Source organism: Encephalitozoon intestinalis, chromosome X, assembly GCF_000146465.1.
Source record: "Encephalitozoon intestinalis ATCC 50506 chromosome X, complete sequence".
NCBI lineage: Eukaryota > Fungi > Microsporidia > Unikaryonidae > Encephalitozoon > Encephalitozoon intestinalis.
Window position 1 is genome coordinate 170,992 of NC_014424.1, and position 21,723 is coordinate 192,714.

Below are 21,723 nucleotides of genomic sequence, written 5' to 3' on the forward strand. Positions count from 1 at the left end.
CTGGTATTTAGGAGTTTTAGTGGTTTGCCAGTTGTTGGGGCTCGGGAGGGATCTAAAACACTTGGTTTGAAAGTGGTTTGAAACAGAAAGTCATATAAGTTGTGAAGACGGTGGATACTAATGGAAAAAGAAGATTTTAGATGGTTTGAAGGAGATGGAGAAACAGAGGCAGAAGAATTTGTCCCCGCTCCAAATAGGGTTTCCTCTGTAAGTTATGTGATAGATGCAATAGGAGGGATATTCTATTCTATTTTTGTTCTCTCCTTGGTTGCAAGGGTTACTACATATGTCTTTGGCCTCAAACTGCTTGTGTTTTCTGTTGACCTCAATGTTGTGTTCCTGAGCATAACTGTCGTATCTTTACTGTTCATAGTTCTTGCAATAGCACGGGAGACAATGACTTTCATGGCCTTGACTCTCGGAATGGTTGAGAACTCGGATGCCTGTGCAAAGCTGCAAAGGCTTGTGATGGTTTCGGTCTGGTTTGGATTGAGTGCATACTGGATTAAGTATGTAGGAACGGCCTACGGACACAATTTTTATATCATAAAGAAAGTGTTTATGTCCGGGATGATAACGTCTGCAGCATACTCTATTGTAACAATTGCAATGGCGTACTTCGAGAGTTTTTTCCTAAAGAAGACTCTCAAAAGGAAGTTAGATGATGTTCAAAAGACTGAAAGAATAGTATATGCAATGAAAAACTACAGGTATGATATTTCCGAATCAGGAGGAGGGCCGACCCCAGAGTGTACGTGCAGGGATCTCTTTTGTTTTAGAACTGCAGCCACGGTTGGAAGTAGGGAAACAGGACGAAACGGCGGAGAAGAAGGATTCCATATGTTTACCGGGGGGCTTCTGATTAATGCGCCTGAAATCCGTGGAATCATGGATGCCAAGACCCTTGCAAGGGATGTTTTCTTCAAGGCTAGTGGAGGAAAGGATGTTCTTTCATATGAAGACTTCAGTGCAATATTCCCAGGGGCACAGGATGCCCAAAATGCATTCTCTTTCTTTGATTCGAACCATAGCAAGGTGATTTCAAAGAAAGAGTTCCATGACACAACTATATACTTCTACATGGAAAGAGTGAATCTCGAGAAGGCCATAATGAGAGCAGAAGATTTCATTGGAATAATTCTAGGTACTCTTAATGTGATTACGGGAGTAGTTCTCTGCTTTGTCTATCTTATGATCTTTGGGGTTCCGCTTCAAGAGCTATTTGCACTGATACTTAGTGGATCTCTTGCCTTTAGCTTTATTGCAAGTGGAATAGCCACTGATATGTATCACAATTTCATGATGCTTGCCAGCCATCCGTTTGATATAGGCGATGACGTTATAATTGATGGAGCCGACTATAGAATCTATGAGTTTGGACTTACAAGCACGTCCCTTATTGGAGAGAACGGAGGGAAAGTTAAGCTTCTGAACAGCGATCTCCGGAAAAAGAACCTTGTCAACATGACAAGAGCACCTGAAAAGATTATTGTATTCAACTTTGATCTGAATCCAGACATAAGGCCTGAGGAGTTTAAAAGGTTCAAGAGCATAATACATGAGTTTATAAAACAAAAGCCGTTTGACTATGACAACGAATTTTCCCTCCAAGCTTCCACAGAAAACTTTGTAAGCATTGATGTTCTAAGCTGTACAATGATCCTGAAGTGCAAGAGCTATAAGAATAAGTCAAAAAAGTTTCTTCTCCGAGTTGAGATGACTTCGTTTCTAAGGTCGCTAATAGCAGAGATGGGTATTGGAGTGAAATAAGTTCGGAATGCGAGGTGGTAATAAATTATCATGGTATTTATTTTAAGAGCCTTGTTTTGAGAATATGCTTGTCACTGTTTTTTCATGGAATGTAAACAACAGAGAAGGTGTTGCAGATGCTATTCCCGAAATTCTTGGGGATCAGAAGTCTGACATGATACTTATATCCCTACAAGAACACTTCGACTCCCAGAGTACTGTGGCGAAGTCTATTCAGAAGATGTATCCATCCTACAGAATGATCTCGGTTGACAGGATGTTTGGGCTGTTGTCAATAGTATTATCTAAGGAGAGACACACAGTGGAGAGAATAAAGATGGGGTTTGGGATTCTAGGTTTCATTAACAAGGGAGTATGTGTGACTAAAATATCGAATGGGATAATGTTCATAAGCTGTCATCTATCTGCGCATCAGGAGAACAACAAAAAGAGATTGAAAGAAATTAGAAGAATATTTGAGTGTGTTTGTGACTCGGAGTCGGTGAGAAATGTCAAAACTGTTATTTTGGCTGGGGACATGAACTTCAGGATTGCAGGAGGTTCAAGAAGTCTCGACTACCTCAAGTCTGGAAAAGACGATCAATGCAACGAGTTTAAGAGAGCCTATCCGATGTTCCTAGAGGGAATGATAGATTTCAAGCCAACTTACAAATATATTGCAGGAACCGACGAACTGTGTAAAAAGAGACATCCATCGTGGTGTGATAGAGTATTTGTCTCGTCCTCATATGTAAAGTTTAATACATACGACTCTGCTTATGAAGTGAAGATAAGTGATCACAAGCCTATTCTCTGTGCACTGGAAGTGAGTGATAAGAAGACAAGCCGTGCTGCCATTCCAATGATCGGATATAGTGGGCACCATGTCATACGTGGGCTTACAAGATTTTATTGCATTGTGCACGAGTATCGCAATGCAGTTTCTGCACTTCTCTTGATAATAATGCTGTATTTGATGCTTTCCAGATTTAAAACCATTTCGAGGCTCAGAAATCCATTCCGGGTCTTTTATCCGGAGGCAGATTGTTGATAAAGGTGTTCTTGTATTTTCGATTCTTCAAAAGCCCCCAATGGAGGAAAGATTTGAGTGGAGATGGATGGGATCCCCTCTTGAGGAAAAGCTGCATGAATATATCCGGAGCATGGTTGAAGAGGAAGACCTTGACTGTCTTGCTAAGAAGATCACTGCCTACTTTGACATATGGCCATTCAAAGAATTTTCCCTTAGATGCTGGAGAATACTCAGCGACAAACTCATTGATATCATTTCCTCACTGGAGAAGAAATACTTTTCCGAGGGAATACAAATGTTCAAAATGTCTGAGGAAGATAAAAGCCTTCTTATTGGAATTTTCAAGCTCTTTCAAAGGATATTTGGGTATTCAAGACAAAGACATCCTCTCGATGTTTCTACACAAGTTATGAAGTTCATATATGCAATGGATCTAGATGTTGTGATTGAAGCACATAAGATGCTTGTGTTCTGCCTTAATTATTCGATTGGGCTGGATGAGTTTTCTGATGACCATGACATTCTGTTCAAATGCCTAGGAATCAACTCGGAGTTAAATGGAGAGAAGATCCTTAGTCTCTCGGAGAAGGCCTTTGTGAGTATACCCAAGGATCTAGAAGGAGAAGATGTGTTTTGGACTCTTAAGAAGAATGTAGATGAGTATGGAAGAGGGAATCTTGTGTTTGAACTTCGGCAAAGAATAAATAATGAAAACAGAGATGGCCTGAATGTGTTGAAGGTCCTTGGAACATGTATATTTCTGATCCTTGCAAAGGGAGAAGGAGCTTTTGATGAAATTGTGGAAAAAATAGACTTTGGAGAAATTTGGAGATTTGCAGGCGAGGAATTATCCGAAAACATGGAATTTGCCATCATGAACCTTCTGGACATATTGATCTATGACGAATTTGACTTTGGAAGGATCTCACGAATCCTTGAACTAAGCAACACCAAAGGATTTTTCTACAAAAGATTTGTAAATGGATTTGATGAGTGGACGTTTGAAAGACACATGGTGTTTCTTATTTACAACACACTCGTGGGAAGCCAAAAAACGAAGTACCTCAAGATGAATGTCCTTATGGAAGTACTTCCGAAATTTCATGAATGCTCGCCAGATGTTCGATATCACTTTCTTCGTACAGTTAGAATGCATTGTAAGGAAACCAATTCCCGTGGAACTGCCGAGTTTATTTCCAGAAACGGCGTAGGGATTTTAACAGAATACCTTAGACATGCAGAAAAATACGATGTAAATGAAAATGTAAATCTCAAATATTCGTTGAAGATACTAAGTGAGATCTACATGGACGAAAGGAACAGAGGAGTGGTGGGGAATTTCGAAGACAGTCCTTTTCTTGATGTAATTGTTGCAACTATCCAAAAGCTTTGCCTTTTTGATTCCCGTATTGTATCTGTTTGTATAGGAATACTATCTTCCTTCATGTTTGAAGAGCCGCTGAATCTGCCCATATTCATGGAAAGAGGAGTGAATGTAGTTCTGAAGACACAACTATCTGTTGAGCATACTCTGGAATATGTTTCTGCATTTGTTTCTTATATTGATGCATTTTCCTTGAACCTCTCCTTTCAGAAGGAGATATCTCATGGGGAATATCTCTTTAAGCTTCTAGTACTATGCAGAGAGGAAGAGTTCCTTGGTTCAATGAGCAATACAAACAAGATGGTATCCCTTCTGAATGTCCTCATAATGCATCATCCGATATTCAAGGAGGACATCTTAAAGTTCTACAGGTTTGAGATTGGGTATCTGAAAAATCTTTTTTCGGAGGAGTCAAGCAGTCTTCTTGTAGAAAAGGAGTACTGCATCGAAATCTTCAACAACTTTTTCAGTCTTGTGGAAAAAATGGAGGTTTATCCCGAAGAGAAAGACGCCGACGGATTCTTTAACAATGTATTTGATCTGGTTACCAATCCGGCGTATTCTTGCAACATGCAAAACTTCTTCAAGGGATCTTTTGGAGAGGTCTACCGAACGATCTATAGAGAATCCCGCACATCTCTTGATAAGCCGTTTGAGCAGTTGATATCCGACACAATGAAGATCATAGAGCTTAGTAGAATGAGCGAAGAACAGGATACAAGAGATTGGAAAAAAGCCATGAAAATGGAGCAGTGGTGCGGGGCAGAGGCTGATGAACTGATATTTTCTTATGAAAGTCAGATTTCCTTGGCCTGCATTCTTTGCGAAGATTTTATGGAGCTAATAGATAATGGGGTAAAGACAAGACTGTTTAAAGCAATGGCAGACCTGTATCTTATGCTCATCCGATTCTCGGGAGCCTTTATTTCGATCAGCAACTTTGAAGAGCACAGGTTTTTATCTACATACAGATCTATAAGACTCAAGCTTGAAGAAAGCACCACAAAGGAAAGCATCCGATTGCATTTGCTGCAGTCTGTGTATCTTTGTAACCTGTTTCTACTCCAGAGAATGTACCTTTTGGAGATCAAGGATTCATTTGACAAGACTCTTGAACTTGTTGAGAGGCTGGTGGAAGTAATGGCTCTTGAAGGAGATGACTCGATTACCCTTGGACTAAGAGCGATAGAGAGGCTGAGCAAGAACTTTGGGAAAGAGCACTATGAAGCAATATCTAGAGAATGGTTTATAAAGAGCTTGCTTAAACCCCACTCTAGAAGCGACAGGTTAATTGCAGTTATAAACTTCCTTTCGTCCCAATTATCATCCAAAATAAATAGCGATCCGAAGCTAAGGAGTATGCTTCTGGAGTATCTGGAAGAAATAGACATCAGCGTCTCCTCGGATCTCCGTAAAGTTGAGCTAAGTAATATGGTCATTGAGGCCATTGGGAGAATATTTGGAGATGGAGGGTCGCTTTCAGATGACGAAATGGAAATGATTTTCAGAATTTATGAGAGGTTTTATATATCTCCATTGTGTTCGAGGCTGATGATTAAGAGAATGATAAGACTACCAAGATTTACAATGAGACTGGTTCGGATAAAAGCATTTCCGACATTCCAATATTTCCTTATGAAAGATGAGAAAGTGTATGAGCATGCATGCTTTATTGTAAATAGATTCTTTGAGTATTCTGACGAATTCATTGAAATGGCTAGTAATGTTCTTCTGTTTGGAACGGTTGGGCGATGTCCTCATAGGATAGATATCAAAGAGATCGGAAAGAAGATTTCAGGACTTGTTATGTCTGAAGTTTCGTCGCCAAAGGTACTGTTTTTCCTAATTATGTACTTTCGGCTGCTTCATCGGTTGGGGATGCCCAGACATTGTGGATTTGATCTTGGAAAGTTGATTTCACGAGTTAAAACATGTGACGAGATGACTTTGATGAGAATACTCATCAGCTACATAATAACCCCGGATATCGATAGTATTTTGGAAAGGTCTGGAATTCCCTCAAGAAGGATTAGGAGCAAGGATAGAGAATTCTTAAAGTCCCATGATTTCCTTATATACAGAGACTATGATCTTTTTGTTGAGAAATGTCTAAAGAAGTCGGGTCTTGGACCTATAGATGGGATCTGCTTCAAACATGGATGCAATAGGACTTTCTCTCTAAAGGGAGAAGAGATATCTGTATCGGACAAGGAAATCGACTGCAGCAAGACTTTCATTAGAAAGCTCGTTCTTTTGCTGGATACCCAAGAATATTTCGGAATGGTAATTCAGCTTCTCTGCGAAATGATGTTTAACCATCCATCTCTTTTGCACGATATATGTAGATATCAGGTTTTGGACATTGTGTATGAAAGATGCATTAGAAAAATGGATGTATCAAGCAAGCACAAGGTGACTGGAGAACTGCATTGGGGTATAATGCTGTTTGTCATTGGACTCTATTCGGAGGTTCTTTTGTCGAAGTCCAGCACAGGTTCTGAGAAGAAAAGCGAGACTGAGCAAGAAAACACAAGAAAGAGTCTTCCATCTGTATCTGACTTTCTCCTTGAAAAGATCAAAGATGGATCCAATGAGGACTTTCTGAACGTGTCGTTCATACTTGTTAGAAGCCTCACACCATTGTTTATTCTAAGGCACGAAGATGAAGAAGATACAACCATGGAGAGGTTCCGAGAGATTTCGATTTTTATGGGATCAGTAGGGATCTTTGAGAAGATTATCAAGAGAATAATTGCTGTTGATGAAAGCGACCCAAAATACATAACATGCATCCAATGTTCGCTGGACTATCTTGGAAGGGTTTTTAGGCATTGCTACGGCGACATTCTTCAAGATCTGGACGACTATGGTGACGACGAATCCCGTGAGATTGAATACTATAGTCTCGTTTCCGAGGACCATGGATTTGAGGAAAGTATTTTTGACTCCGACGAGAGCTATTTTTTTGATGATCCACCATTCCATGAAATTGAAGAGGAGAGGGCCATGGAGTCTGATGAAGCGGAAAGCTCCTCACAATCGGAAAATACAGTGTTCATCAAAAGCATTGAAAACGATCATGAGATGCCAACGGAAATGTATCTGATTAGCTCCGAGTATTACAATATTTCTGCAGAAAGTAGAACCGAGATCGAGGCTCTTATGTGCAGAAAGCTCTACGTCGACTTAATTGATAGCAGCACAAGCTGCTATACCTGGATGGTTAATAATTTCCAAAAGAGTATAGTTTGTGAGCTAAGGGAGCCGAGTGTTCATTGTAAGGAGCCTGAGAGGTCTTTGAATGAAGATGACAAGGATGAGGGCTATGTCACTGATGGTGAGGAAAAGATGATATGGAATTTCGAACCAACAAACGATGAAGATAATCTGGAAGATACAAATGAAGCCTTGGACACTTCAAATCCACCAGATAGAGAGGAGATAGAAGAGGAGAATGAGGACGTTGGATCCTCGGAATCTGATGTCGGGTCTCAGAACGGAGAGATTCCGACTCTTGACCCTGATAATCTCAACAGAATGGAGGAAGACGAGCTAAACGAAGTTCTGAAAGCCTATTTCGACGAGAGACGATCCCTATCGCTGACTTATATACCTCTCCACACGGGTTTCTATGAAAGGCTTTCTTCCCGTGTAAGACCTATGTTTGAGGAGATGGAAAGAGTGTATAGAGAGAGTTTCTTCTACGACATTAGAACCGAGTCTACCAAGGAGAGTGACGAAGAAATCATGGAAACCAAAGAGAATCTCCTTGAGATGGATCTTTCAACATTTGAAGAATTCATCAAGAAATCTATCGTCGAAAAGGATTTCCCATTTGCCAAGAGCTGGAAGTTAGTTGATGCACTTTCCAAGGATACAAAAATGAAGAGTGTTGTCTTCAAAGTATCCAACAGCATGATCTCGTCAATTTCATCATCTCAGGAAGGAGACCTTAATAATTACGACGCAGTGAAATTCCGAAGAACTTTGTGCTTTCTTCTTAGCATCGTTAAAAGCTCAATAAGGTACTATGGCTATTTCCGAGAAAACCCTGAAATTGTAAGAAAAGTTTTTATTCTTCTTGGAAAGGTGAAATTAACCAATGATCTTTTGAGACTAGTGACTGACTTCAGTGTTATCTTTAGGAAGGACAAGGACTTTGTCTTTGGCCAAGACATCGATTTGGAAAATATTCTCGGTTGCTTTGGAAGAATGGTTGACTCTGAATGCTTCAACCTTCTTGAGGAGTTCATGGAGAACACCGCCGACCACTTTGGCCCGAGATTCCTAGATATTATTCTGGTAGAGATAAAGCAGCAATTTTCGATCCTCTCCAAAGACATTGGAAAGGAGTTTCCTTCCGATGCATTTCTAGAAAGTCAAAAGATATTTTTGAGACTTTGGAAGATGATGACAAAAGTTATAGGAAGAAGCAATTTGTGTAGTGAGGAAAGAGACATTGCACTTCTGAGTCTGATGCTGAATCCTCTCTGGAATGTGTTTTTTGAAAATCAGAAGAACAAGGAATCGATTGAAGACCTCATTAATGTATCGGATATCTACGAAGCTTTTTTTGTTGTTGGAAAGGTGTTTGAAAATAGGTTCGGGGAAACAGAGAATACAGGTTGCGCAGAGATGTGCAACAAGTTCCAAACATTCTATAAAAAGATTATAGAGTTACGGGCCAAGCAGATTAACTTACTTGCCGATGAAAGACCAGAAAAGCTTTTCAGAAACTTCAACAGCCTCATAAGTCATTCAATACTAACGTTCAGTAACAAAAAGAAATATCTGTCAAGAATGCTCTCTGTGGAAGGAGTGGATAAATCCTCGTCTTTCTACAGAGTTTATGTAGATAGGAACGATGTTCTGAGGAGTTCTTATTTTCAAGTGATGGCAAAAAGTCCTGAAGAATTCAGAACAAGAAGACTCGAGATAAAGCTAACTGGAGAAGAAGGCTTGGACTATGGAGGATTGACAAGAGAATGGCTGGTTCTTCTCTCAAAGGATTTTCTTGATCCTAACTTTGCTCTTTTTGAGTTTTCCACCGAGGACAAGACAGTAGCTGTTCCATGCAAGAACAGTTATGTTAATCCCGAGCACTTGTCTTACTTCAAGTTTGTCGGGCGTATCATGGCAAAGGTTATAATGGATGGAAACTTCATCAACTTGTATCTACCGAAGTTTATCTACAAGCATATCCTTGGGAAGAGTTGCGATCTACAGGACCTAGAATCTGCAGACCCTGAATTCCACAAATCGCTTGTCTGGATAAGAGATAATTCTGTTGGGAAATCTCTAGGACTAACATTTTCGTTCGATGACGTGAGCTTTGGAGTTCATAGAACTGTCGAATTAGTAAAAGGAGGAGCAAATATCTTTGTGGATGACTCGAACAAGGAAGAATATATAAAGTTGGCGACACAATACAGGCTATTTGATGGAGTCGAACTTCAATTATCTGCACTAAAGTCAGGACTGTTTGAAATACTTGGAAATAGAGCTCTTGAGATGTTTGACGAGAATGAACTTGAGCTTCTAATCTGTGGAATTCCTGATATAGACATTGATGACTGGAAGAGTAATACCCTTTATTATGGATATACAGAGAGCTCAAAGACCGTTATTTGGTTTTGGAAAGCAGTTAAAAGCTTTGACTCTGTCAACAGGGCAAGACTTCTACAATTTGTGACTGGAACATCCACCTTGCCGTTTGAAGGGTTCTCGCATTTACAAGGAAACAATGAGATCCAAAAGTTCTCGATCCATAAGATCTCTGACAGAACAGACAGCCTTCCCACTGCGCATACATGCTTTAACCAACTTGTACTTCCAGAGTATTCCTCCTATGAAAGCCTTCTGAAATATTTGATGTTGGCCATCAATGAATGCTCTACAGGATTTGGTTTTATCTAAAGTAAAAATATTCGACATGGTTTATTTGGAGTCTTGATACAGCTTCGAGATACTTTCCTTCAGTTTCTCTGTATTTCCTGTGTATTTCTTATCTTTTAAGGCATCATTGACAAGATTTTGGATGTCGGCAGCTAGTTTTTCCCCAAGCTCTGTAGGAAGGCGATACCTGCTCTGATTTTCGATGTTTTTGTCAAGAAAGAAGGTGATGTCTTCTTCTGTTCTCTTGGATATCTCCTTTTTCCACACATTTAAGATATCTTCGACGTTTATCTCGATCATCTTCTCTATGGGGATTCCCTCAAGACTTTTCAGGTAGTTCCGGAATATATAGATATTGTTTACAACGTATACAGACTTCGGAATCCCTCTTAGGGTTTCTGCCAGAAATAGGATTTTCTCCATGGTCTTGGTACTGAATTTTTCGAAAATGTCCTGGACAGTTTCCAGTTCAAAATCCTTTCCATACTCAGATGCAAATACTTTTGAAACATCTTTGTTGTCGTAGAAGGCTTCTAGTGCTTTTTCCATCTTCATACATAGCTCCTCAGTGTTACAGTACTTGTTTGGTTCCATTATCATGTCCAGGTCTTCAAAGTATTTTAGAATGCTATTACACATGATCTTGTGTATGCTGTCTTTAAACACAAAAAGTTCCTCTACTACTCGGATTCTCTTGTCCCCGGAATACTTGAGTTGGCTGTCCAGAATTATTAGAAGGCCGATGTTTGCAATGTCCTCTTCCTTCTCCATTTTCAGTAGATTGTCTGCAATTGCTCTTTTGAGCCCAATCACAAACATCTTCAGCAGTCCAATGTTTGTAATCTTGGAATTTTCCTTTCCAAGCACATTGTCATTCATTTCAATTACATCCAGCAGAAACTTATCCAGATGAGAAGTTCTCTCGATGAGAAGTTCAGTGTTCATTCCTATGTCATCAAACCCCAATGTAGAATAGACCGTGTCTGTATACTTGCTGATAAATCTTCTTTCGTTACCATTGGAAAGAAGAAAGGTTGCAAACACTCGGAACTCAGGCTTGTACTCAGGAACTCTTTTCAAAGAAACAAAGAAGGATTCTTCAATCCCGTCGATTGCTCTTTTGACAAAATCATCTAGAATATCAATCTCGGTGTCTACAATCTTAACACCCTTGTATTCCTTGAGTACCTCGCCCATGTCGATAAGCCTCCGTGTTGACTCTATTGCCTTCTTTTCTTGGAGCAGTTTCAAGTCCCTTGGAAGGAATCTTTTCTCGGATTCCCCAAAAACCTCGCCTAGCTTGGACTTTTCCTCCTCTATAATCTCCTTTGTCGACATAAATGAATCCAGAAATGTTAAGAGCCTACTAATGTTTTTCTTTGGGTTGATGTAAGGTCTAAATCCGTCCACAGCACTTAATTGGAGTCTTTCCATTAAAGAACTCAGTGTGTTTGCCTGAGACTCTATTTCTCTCGAAAGCTCAGCGCATTTCTTAAGCTTTGGCAGGATGCTTGGGATCTCCGGCATCATGGGGCTATTGGTCTAACAATTCAGAAGTTTGACGTCCTTTAGAATGATTGGTGCTGGAGAGACAAGTGCCAATCACGGCATAGATTGCTTTATTATTACTTTGAGTTTCAATCCCCAACAATGGTTGACTTCGGTGCTTCCAAGAAGACATTGCTGACAGGATTCATATTGATGGCATATTCAGACATTCTGAATAATAGAACATATGACCTTGTTGGAGTAGATCAAGGATATACAACTTTCAAAGGTTACCACTACAATGCGGAAAAAGACATGTATGACGAAGTGTTCAGCCACAAACACAAGGAAAAGATCCATCTAGTTATCCCTGCGGACTTTACTGGAACCGGAAATGTAAGCTACATTCTTGTCTCGAAGAAAGGCCCGGAAAAGTTTAATATTTACATTTACTTCCGAGACTATGACGAATCCCGGTATCTCGGAGAATCTATTACAGTTCCGCTGCTTTACGCTTGCCCAGATGACTTACGCCCACAACTACTTGTACAGTATAGCGACGGACTTAAGAAAATTAGAATTGACGAGAGCGGAAATATGATCAAAGAACCTGCCGACGAGTATGGAAAGCTTCATAAGGAACATACATCTGCATTTGTTGAGGTTGATGGGAGTATGAAAGCCTGTCTTTGCCTTGTTCTAGATGATGGCCATGGAGGAAGACTTCTGAGGATTCTGAGCAACAGAAATGGAGAGTTTATAAATTACTTTGAGATGAAACTACCTGATGAGATCGGCCCTATAGTTTTTGGAGACTTCAATGGAAATGGGATGAATGACATGGCATTTGTTCAGAAGAATGGAGAAAAATATCTCCTAAAGATTTACTTTAATACAACCTCTAGAGTTGGTGATGGAGACAAGAGACTTCTTGGAGGATTTCTCCCTCACCAGATTGATAGCACCATATTTTCGGAAGGAAACATGAAAGTCATAGACCTAAGCGAAGAATTTCCAAACTGCACACCAGTAATAAGGTCTGAAGATCACTTCGAAGGCCTTCCCTACGGGATATTTAATGCAGATCTCAGGGCAAAGGGAAGGCAGGACTTCTTCATTATAATGAAAGACATAGACAGCAGCATCCGGATTGGAGTCCTCGAAAACAACTCGAATCCAGATGACATTCGGTTGGGAAAGGCAGAGTATAACGAAGATATCTTTGGCCTCAAAAACATCATCTCGATAAGTTGTTGCGACTATAACAACAAGGGACGAGAGGCAGTGTTCTTAAATAGAGTTGTGGACAATAATGCTGTTGTGGAGGCATACAAAAATGATCTTTCAAAGGAAAACCTTAAACTCAGTCTATCAACCATTCATCCTGGACTACAGAAGTATGGATCTGTTGTCCCAGGGGTGTCGTATCTGGTATCCTATGGAGATGGAGAAAGAATTATCATTTCGAATCAAACACCATACAGTACGTTTGTACATCTAAAGCACCAGGTGGCGTACATTGGACTGGGTACAATGAACCTTATAGTCGACAGTCTGATGATAGGAACACCTGGAAAGAACGGGAGTCCATATGCAGGCCCATATGTGATAGATTCGATAGCCATTCCAAACACGGACCTAGTTGTATATTTGGAAGAAAACGAGAAATACACTGTAGAGGCACATTTCATTGTTGGAGATCATTTCAAAACTATTATCGGGACATTGCTTATAGTTGCAGGAGTGAATCTTGCCTTTATACTCTTACTCCAATACAGAGACAGAAGAAGAATTATAAAAGCAAAGAATATGGACAAACTTCATCCACTTTTCTCTACGTTGCAATAGTGAATATATTAAAATCCAAAACCTTTATGTATTTTTAATGAAATATAAATATCTTTTCGAAATTTGGCTGTTATTCAGTCTCCATCTCCGTTAATGTTTTTCTATTCAGCCCTAGAGACTGCTTTTTGTTCAAGTAGAAAAGAAGCCCAACTAGAGAAAAGGCCAGCATTCCCACACTTAATATGTAAATCTCGACGTTGTCATAGGAGTAGTCCCCGGAGGCAAGGAATGCAACGGCAATTGGAGAAAATGTAAATGCCAGGTTCAGGATGCAATATATGGTGGCAAAGCCTGTTCCCAAGGACTCCTCTGATACCAAAGATGGAATGCACGGCCAGTAGCATGCTATTAGCGGTCCAGAAAATCCTAAAAATGTAGCAGATGCATATGGAGATAGGAAGTTAAAGAATATCCCTAGGTGCCCTAAGAGAAAAAGAATGCATCCAGCGCCAATCAGCCATAGCTTAAGTCCATATGCGTCTGTAATTGCACTTGTAAATGTAACCAATACTAGGGATATCCCTTCGATGATTGCCAGAACGTTTCCAGATGAGACAGGAGATAAACCGTATCTCTTTTGAAATAGCATTGGTGCTATTGTGTAGAATGGTGCCCATACCAAAGCAAACAAAAAGGACATCCCGACGAGTACATAGAAGGCTGAGTGATGAGTATTCTTTCCTTCAAGCCTCGGCTCGTAAAACAATATGCCTGACTCTTCAAAGAGTACTTTGGGCTTTCCCTTTTCAAGTCTACTTTTTATAGATGTGGTCTCTTTTCCATCTGCCTTCCAAGGAGAGAAGGGATTTTCAAAGAGAATTGGATCTGTTTGAAGAAGTTCCTTGGGCTTTGATTCTTTGTAATCATAGAAAAACGGGTTTTCCGGAATGCTTAGAGAGTTGGAAGCATCTCTGGGCGTGGGGTCGCTTGCTTTTAGAAGGAATCCCGAGTCCGACTCTTCAAGAAACCCTTCTCCAGGGTACATCTTTTCTTCTTGAACCTCATCCCCAAATCCATTCTTTTGAAGTTCTATAAGCTTCTGCTTGAGTACCTTGTGAGATCTTTCCGAGTTATTTATTCTAAGACAGACCCAAAGTCCCAGAAGAGTCAGGAATATCCCAACCACACATGGAAACATCTTTCCAATATAATCTGCCAGGAAGGGAGTGACAAGGAAGTTTGCAACCGTGCCCATCCTGGCAATGCATGAAAAGATCCCCATTGCGAATCCTAACTCCTTCCCCTTGAATTCATAAGATATTAGTTTGTTCTGAATGACTGCAAAGCTCTCTCCTCCAATTCCAAAGAAAAACCTCCCAATAAGCATGATCTTGAAGCTGTGGTTCCAAACTCCTATTGTGAAGATTAGATGTCCGAGAAAGACAAAAGCACATAGAAGCTTAGCCATGGTAGACTTCCTTACGTGGGTGATCCATCCAAAGAATACAGGGACAATTATGTTTGGTAGAGAGTACACCGAATAGAGTAAAGTTATTTTGTACTCTATGCCTGATTCAGAGCCGAAGTCCATGTGATGGCTCAATGCAGACGGGATGTCATATACAAAATAAAATGAAAACAGTATTAATCCCGACAACAGAAGGATTCTATGTCTTTCTTTCATTGTTGTTAATGAATAGCTATACCTTTTATTTCAGATTCTGTTTCAAAACTATCCAATCAAGTATAAGTGTATGGAAGGTTCTGGATGGCTGATGGGATCGCAAAACTTAACAGAACAGCTTTAATCATGTAAAGTATAGAAGCTTCGACTTTTTTCTACTGAGAACCTCCTGTATTCCATCCATGAAGTCATTTTGGGAGATTTCGGTCTTTTCCCTTCTAAGAGCTGCCATTCCTGCCTCCACACAGACTGCTTTGCATTGTGCCCCGTTAAATCCCTCGGTACTTCTTGCAAGCTCATCAAAGTTGACATCGTCTCTGACACTCATATTTCTTGCATGGATCTGGAGAATCCTTTTTCTTCCTAGTGCATTTGGAAGGGGAAATTCAATCTTTCTATCAAGTCTTCCGCTTCTTAACAATGCCGGATCTAAGATATCCACCCTATTGGTTGCAGCAATGATCTTTACCTCCTCGGTGGAGGAAAAACCGTCAAGCTGGTTGAGAAGCTCCAACATGGTTCTCTGAACCTCTCTGTCTCCAGTCTGATCAGAGTCAGATCTCTTGGCTCCTATCGCGTCAATTTCATCTATGAAGATAATTGTTGGCTTTTTCTCCTTTGCAAGAGCAAATGCATCCCTGACAAGCCTTGCTCCATCTCCAATATACATTTGTACAAGCTGAGGGCCTGCGAGCTTCAAAAATGTTGCATTCGTTTTGCTTGCGCATGCTCGTGCCATCAGTGTTTTCCCCGTACCAGGAGGACCGTACATCAAGACCCCCTTAGGAGGCTTTATGTTCAGCTTTTCAAATCTTTCTGGATGTGTGAGGGAAAGAACTATTGCCTCATTTAGCTCCTCTATCTGTCTTTCTAGCCCTCCAATGTCCTCGTAGGTTTCGTCGGGCTTTGCATCAGACTTCAAAACCATTCCCCCGACCTTCATGTCATAGTCGGGTGGAAGCTTCTCAAATACTATGTTTGTGTCCTTATGTAAAGCTACAAGATCTCCAGGGCGAAGTTCGGAATTGGGAATAAGTCCTGTAATAGGAAGATATGAAGACATCCTTGTAGATGCATTGACAACAGCACTTTGATTATCAAGAACCTCCACAACGTTCCCAACAAGGTATGGAAGCTGCTTGTTGAGTCTTATTCTTTCCATGTTTTCTGCAATCGACGCATTCTTTGTCGAAATATCATGCTTAATAGTATTCACCCGGCTCTGAAGAATCCTAGTCTCCGAATTCAGCATCCGGATCTTCTCCCGCACCTTTTCAAGAAACTCTTCGGGATTACTTTGATCCATCATTTCAAGCTCCTCCAGAGACATCTTAGGGCCTCAGCCTCCAATTTTTTATCTTTCAAAACAATATCAAAAACAAGGCTTTTCTCCAAAACAATTCAATTGATTTCTTTTTTTTTCGGAAGTTTGTCAACCACATGCTTGTAAAACTCAAGTCTTCTATTGAAATGGTTCAGGAGTTTTTGTGCACATTTATAATATTGTGTGTCTTTACCATTGTATGTAAAGCAATTATTCACCATTAAGTTCACGTCTTCAACAAACGCTTCAATGAATTTGTATTCATTGTTTTTTAACTTAGATGACATCGTAGACAGATCCATAGGTTTGGATATACATTTGTAGTAGTTAGGGACTTCCTTAGGATCCACAGGCTTCAAAAATGGCCAGGCATATGCATTGATGCAAAGATCAGATATAAGATACGAAATAAACCTGTCCTGGCACCTCTGATCATTGGTCTCCTCTGCAGAATACCTTGCATTCAAGACTCCTGGAATATCGTTGACGTCTTTAATTTCCGAGTAGTCATCTATCTTCCGAATAATATGATATTCATTGACCTTCTTCATCTCTTCAAACAACTTTCTTTTCCTATCTTGAATAATCTCCTGCTTTTTCAAATAGTTAATTTCCCAGAGTACACAGCACTCTACTATTGTGCCCCCTTCATAGTCCTTAATAAACCCAATCCATCCTCCAAATCTTATCTCTGTTGTAAATCCTTGTTTCTTGAAGTACCCTATTGCAAAGTTGTCTGCATATGTTACCAAGTAGAGGGATGGGGCATTGCTTTCAGGAGTTCTGCATAGAAGCGGGGTGAGATCTTCTATAACCCTATTCTTCTGTTTAGGGCTCCCTGAAAGGCCATTTGATGGTTTCTCAAAATAGCTTCTTATCTCTTCCTTAATGACCTCCTTAAAGAGATCCATCATAAATCCTCCAATTCCTTTTACTTGGAAATCATAGTCTACAGCTAAGAACACAATTTCTACAAAGTTTCTCTCAAAAAACGGTCTGTAACATATTCCGCCAACCACTTCTCCTACGGAGTTCAGCAGTACCAGGTTGGCATGCTTTGTGTCGAATACTTGTCTGAGAATGTATTCCCCAGGCATCTTGGAGAGCTGATTCTGGAAAAGATACTTGGTTCTCAGAAGAAGTATCTTGTCTACACATGGATCCGACGACGACACAACAACAGCCTTCAGCTCCCCATTCTTGAACTTCGCATACAACATTTCTTTTTCATTTCTCCATGTTTGGTTTCTTTCCAATCCAAAAAGATTCGTTTCAACACTATCCATCCTTTCTGCCCTAGTTAATCTCCGGTTTATATCCTTACCCTTCGTTCCTCTTGTATCTTTCCGCCACAATTGTTGTTTCAAGGTGCTTGAGCCTTGCAATTCCTGCAAGAGCTCCAATAATTCCCCCTCCTACCACGTCAGAGGCAAAGTGCTTGTTATCTATCACACGGCTTGCTCCCACAGCAATAGGAACCATTAAAAATAGAGAGTAAAGCATAAAAACAATCCCCCGGTTCACCTTTGCTCTAAGTTCGGGAAGACTAAGCTCCTTGTATATGAAGAAAGCTAGAAACATAAACCCACATGCAGCAATCGAGGTGTGTCCAGACGGGAAACTCTTTCTTCCCTCCATCACAATAGAGGGATCTCCAGTACACTTTCCTCCAACAGGAATGCATCTGTCCAAAAAATCAGGTCTGAGTCTTCCAACAACATTCTTCATGTTCTCAACAATGGCGGATGTGAAGAGACAAGCCACTAGAAATGACATATAAAAGTATATCTCATCAACTCTCTTTACTATGTTGATCCGAAAAGTTCCAAACATAATTCCAAGAGGTGCAAGAATAGATATGGCTGCAATCTCTACAAATGTTATTGTATCGTGGTATAAATACGACTTAGATATTGACCTGTCGTTTACATTAAAGGGCCGTTCATATGGCTCTACTGTACTTGAGAGAAATAAGAGGCCTATGGACACAATCGTGATGGCAAGCATTTCTCTTGTCATTGTTGATCGATCCCTTGCAATTATTTGTAGTTATAACAAATAAAGAAAAGCCCAAAAATCAACATAAACGGAGTTTATTGAAGCACTTTGTCTCCGGGATAGAAATATCTTTGGACCCCATTCCTAGAAATTGCAGACATTCTTATGCATCCTCCAGAAGCATTGTCTCTGTTTATTGCACACGAAACTGCGTTTTTGATAAATCCAATTCCTTCCTCAAGACTCATCCCATTTTTCCAATTAACATCGCAATAGCCATATATAAACGCAGATCCAGAGCCTCCAATTGCCCAATCGCACTCCACAAGCGTCCCTCCGAGAGATATGTTGAAGATCCTTGGCTTATCGTCGTATCCAGCAACTATGAGACCTGCCAAGAGGCTTGGATTCTCATATATGATCTTACTAGCCAGTGTTGCTGCTCTTTGAACCAAAGGAATAGAGCTTTCAAGATGTGAATACAGAGTAAGATACATCTTTAGGTACTCAGAAATCATTTGTGTATCTGCCGAGCTCCCTGACCTACAAACAAATATGTTATTTGTAATCGGTGTAAGCTTGTCAGTCACTCTGCTTGGGATATATGCTCCCATCGATGTTCTTGAGTCTGCTCCAATCAATACTCCATCATCATACTTTATTGCAATAATGGTGGTGCCTGTCATCTCCTTCTTATTAAACATCTTCCAAGGGCAAGGCTATCTTTCTTTTGTTATCAAAGATACCAAAAACACCTCGATAGAAATGTATCACTCCTAGACAATGTTCTTAAGAGGGAGTGTGAGATTAACAACAATGTTCTCTTCAGTTGTGTCTCTGTCCACACAGAAATACCCAATGCGTTGGAATTGGAATCTATCCTCGACACCGGCTTCACTAATTCTTTTGTCGCAAAGCCCGTGGACAATTTTTAGACTATCTTTGTTCATCTCCTCAAGATAGGTAGAGTCCTTTGGACTGAATGATGTCCAGAGTGGAGAATACATCCTCATCTCTACTCGGACACAGTCCGAACTAACCCAGTGGATGAACTTTTTAGGAATCCCATCCCATCTTTCTGCAAGGATCCCGTCTTCAGTTACCTTTACAACCCTTATTGGATAAAGCATGTACAACCCAACAGGCTGATCAAGTGTAAGTCTTAAAAAGTCTCCATCTCCCTTATCCATAAAGTCCGACTTCTCTATGTATATGACTGGAGTAAAGGGAACATTTCTGCTTACCTCTGATCCAGGGAAATCTGGAATAGATACACTACAGGGCTCGGCGTTCATTATTGTTACCTTTAAAGGATCTCTTACACACATGATCCTTCTAGAAGTTCTGTTGAGATTGTCTCTAACAAAATTCTCGAGTTTCTTTACATCCACTATTGTTTCAGCAAAAGTAAGTCCAAGACTCTTACAGAACTCGTTGATGGCTTCAGGAGGGAATCCTCTCCTTCTCATGCCCTTTATTGTAAAAAGACGGGGATCGTCCAACTCTATCCCATACTTCTTCAGAGGGACCAGCTTCCTCTTGCTCAAAACCGTATTACTTATGTTCAGACGGCTAAACTCCCATTGGATTGGTTTGTAAATCTCGAGCTGGTCAAGCAGCCAATGATAGCTCTCCTGCCGTGTAAAGAACTCTCTCGTGCAGAAGGAGTGTGTTACATCTTCCAGGCTGTCAGACACGCAAAGAGCGAACTCATATGTTGGATACACGGTATATCTCACCTTTTTCATAGGATGCACTGCATTCAGTATTCGAATCCCTATCAAGTCAAGCATTAGAGGATTCTTTGTATTCGTATCCATTTTGAATCGAAGACATGCTGTTCCTTCTTCCCACTTACCATCAACCATCTCCTGAAAGATTCTTAAATTCTCCTCGACCGACCTGTTTCTGTATTGGCTTAGATGTGATCTTTCATTCATGTTGTCTGATGTGTATTGTCTTCTTCTCTCACATATTTCCTCCTGGCTTAAGTGGCAGACATATGCTTTTCCCTTTTTTATAAGCTGAAATCCAAACTCAACCATCTTGTCGAAGTAATCGCTTGATGCAGTAACCTTATAGGGCTCAAACCCAAGCCATCGAACGTCCTCATAAATCGAATCAAAGTACTCCACTTCTTCGTTCTTTGGATTTGTATCATCATATCTCAAATAAGTATATCCTCCAAATTTCTTGGCATATTCAAAGCTCAAATTTATTGCCTTTGCATGCCCAATATGGAGAATCCCGTTAGGTTCAGGAGGAAATCTGGTAACCACTCTCCCTCCTGTTCTCTTTAAGTGCGCTTGCCTTATCTCTTCACTGACCTGTGGGGTTTCCCCAGGTTTTGGAAGTTTCCTGATCTCTCCTTCTTCCAGCCAGTCTCCTCCTTCTAGGTTTTCCTCATGCTCTTCCACATCATCGGGGATCTTATTTATTTCTTCCATCACAATTCTGAAATCCGCGCAAGGCATGGTATTTCTTGCTTTGCTAAGCATATCTTTCTTTGATAATCCCTCTCTCCTCATCTTAGCAATGTTATTCTTTATACTCTCCTCGTCAACTTCATTGGACTTTACAAAGGAAACCATTTCCTCGGCCGAAACCTCTTTTTTCCCCATATGTTTTAAGCACTCCTTCAGCATACTCTCGTTCTTTATGGTTCCAGACTCAATGAGATTGGCTAGCAACTCAACATTGGCATTTCTTGAAGCTGTGCAGGCAAGAGTATATAAAAGTCTGTTGGAGAAGGATCTTCCAGAAAAAATCTTCTCCATATTCTTCACAACCTGTTCCTTTTTCATCACTTCATGTCTCTTTTCAGAGGAAATCTCTAACTTCTCAAAAACCTCTTCAAGATTTAGCATAGAGGGTAAACACAAATTTTTATTAAATGGTCTCTAGATCTCTCTAATCATGGCGGGTAAGTCTCTTTTTCCTCTGTTCCAACTCCTTCAGATATTCATCCACAGCCCTTATTTCATCGATTATTGCTTTTCTTCTTTTCTCAGCTCTTCTCAAAAGAATATTGACAATCTCTAATATTCTCTTAATCTTCTTGTTATTGTCATACATCTCGCAGGGATTCTTCAAAACGGTTTCTTCTCCTAAGATCTCACTTCATAGTAGGAGGGATTGTTAGCGCTCAACCAGGGGCTGGGAAATAGATAATCATTCAAGACTTCAAACCACTCCGGCCCGTCACTTTCCAAAACTTCATGCATCTAAACTAAATAATAAATTAATTATTCCATAGCAATGAATCGGCCTGCTTCATCAATTCATAGTATTTGACAGATCGAGCGATGAGTATTCAGATTTATCCATAAACATGATATGATAAATTCATCTTATGATATATGGGAGATTCCTTTTATGGA

At 40.2% G+C, this 21,723-nt stretch overlaps 12 protein-coding genes across 12 annotated transcripts; 4 read left to right on the forward strand and 8 right to left on the reverse strand.

Annotated features, from left to right (window-relative positions):
* Positions 1-120: 120 nt before the first annotated feature.
* Positions 121-1,770, forward strand: Eint_101310 (uncharacterized protein; the record flags this gene model as incomplete). The annotated part of the gene is made up of 1 exon (XM_003073770.1): positions 121-1,770. The coding sequence occupies one exon, from the start codon at positions 121-123 to the stop codon at positions 1,768-1,770; it is 1,650 nt and encodes a 549-aa protein (XP_003073816.1).
* Positions 1,771-1,834: 64 nt separating this feature from the next.
* On the forward strand, positions 1,835-2,800 carry Eint_101320 (inositol polyphosphate-5-phosphatase; the record flags this gene model as incomplete). Its single annotated transcript, XM_003073771.1, has 1 exon — positions 1,835-2,800. The coding sequence occupies one exon, from the start codon at positions 1,835-1,837 to the stop codon at positions 2,798-2,800; it is 966 nt and encodes a 321-aa protein (XP_003073817.1).
* Positions 2,801-2,840: 40 nt separating this feature from the next.
* On the forward strand, positions 2,841-10,082 carry Eint_101330 (ubiquitin-protein ligase; the record flags this gene model as incomplete). Its single annotated transcript, XM_003073772.1, has 1 exon — positions 2,841-10,082. The coding sequence occupies one exon, from the start codon at positions 2,841-2,843 to the stop codon at positions 10,080-10,082; it is 7,242 nt and encodes a 2,413-aa protein (XP_003073818.1).
* A 21-nt stretch (positions 10,083-10,103) lies between these two features.
* On the reverse strand, positions 10,104-11,591 carry Eint_101340 (uncharacterized protein; the record flags this gene model as incomplete). The annotated part of the gene is made up of 1 exon (XM_003073773.1): positions 10,104-11,591. One exon carries the CDS (start codon positions 11,589-11,591, stop codon positions 10,104-10,106), a length of 1,488 nt encoding a protein of 495 aa, XP_003073819.1.
* Positions 11,592-11,711: 120 nt separating this feature from the next.
* Positions 11,712-13,397, forward strand: Eint_101350 (uncharacterized protein; the record flags this gene model as incomplete). Its single annotated transcript, XM_003073774.1, has 1 exon — positions 11,712-13,397. The coding sequence occupies one exon, from the start codon at positions 11,712-11,714 to the stop codon at positions 13,395-13,397; it is 1,686 nt and encodes a 561-aa protein (XP_003073820.1).
* A 70-nt stretch (positions 13,398-13,467) lies between these two features.
* On the reverse strand, positions 13,468-15,021 carry Eint_101360 (uncharacterized protein; the record flags this gene model as incomplete). Its single annotated transcript, XM_003073775.1, has 1 exon — positions 13,468-15,021. The coding sequence occupies one exon, from the start codon at positions 15,019-15,021 to the stop codon at positions 13,468-13,470; it is 1,554 nt and encodes a 517-aa protein (XP_003073821.1).
* Positions 15,022-15,145: 124 nt separating this feature from the next.
* On the reverse strand, positions 15,146-16,351 carry Eint_101370 (26S proteasome regulatory subunit 6A; the record flags this gene model as incomplete). Its single annotated transcript, XM_003073776.1, has 1 exon — positions 15,146-16,351. One exon carries the CDS (start codon positions 16,349-16,351, stop codon positions 15,146-15,148), a length of 1,206 nt encoding a protein of 401 aa, XP_003073822.1.
* Positions 16,352-16,422: 71 nt separating this feature from the next.
* Positions 16,423-17,631, reverse strand: Eint_101380 (bromodomain-containing transcriptional activator; the record flags this gene model as incomplete). The annotated part of the gene is made up of 1 exon (XM_003073777.1): positions 16,423-17,631. The coding sequence occupies one exon, from the start codon at positions 17,629-17,631 to the stop codon at positions 16,423-16,425; it is 1,209 nt and encodes a 402-aa protein (XP_003073823.1).
* Positions 17,632-17,665: 34 nt separating this feature from the next.
* Positions 17,666-18,364, reverse strand: Eint_101390 (membrane associated phosphatidic acid phosphatase; the record flags this gene model as incomplete). Its single annotated transcript, XM_003073778.1, has 1 exon — positions 17,666-18,364. One exon carries the CDS (start codon positions 18,362-18,364, stop codon positions 17,666-17,668), a length of 699 nt encoding a protein of 232 aa, XP_003073824.1.
* A 74-nt stretch (positions 18,365-18,438) lies between these two features.
* Positions 18,439-19,047, reverse strand: Eint_101400 (proteasome subunit beta type-6; the record flags this gene model as incomplete). Its single annotated transcript, XM_003073779.1, has 1 exon — positions 18,439-19,047. One exon carries the CDS (start codon positions 19,045-19,047, stop codon positions 18,439-18,441), a length of 609 nt encoding a protein of 202 aa, XP_003073825.1.
* Positions 19,048-19,119: 72 nt separating this feature from the next.
* On the reverse strand, positions 19,120-21,210 carry Eint_101410 (glutaminyl-tRNA synthetase; the record flags this gene model as incomplete). The annotated part of the gene is made up of 1 exon (XM_003073780.1): positions 19,120-21,210. One exon carries the CDS (start codon positions 21,208-21,210, stop codon positions 19,120-19,122), a length of 2,091 nt encoding a protein of 696 aa, XP_003073826.1.
* A 43-nt stretch (positions 21,211-21,253) lies between these two features.
* On the reverse strand, positions 21,254-21,418 carry Eint_101415 (uncharacterized protein; the record flags this gene model as incomplete). Its single annotated transcript, XM_009163643.1, has 1 exon — positions 21,254-21,418. One exon carries the CDS (start codon positions 21,416-21,418, stop codon positions 21,254-21,256), a length of 165 nt encoding a protein of 54 aa, XP_009161907.1.
* Between the last annotated feature and the right edge of the window lie 305 nt (positions 21,419-21,723).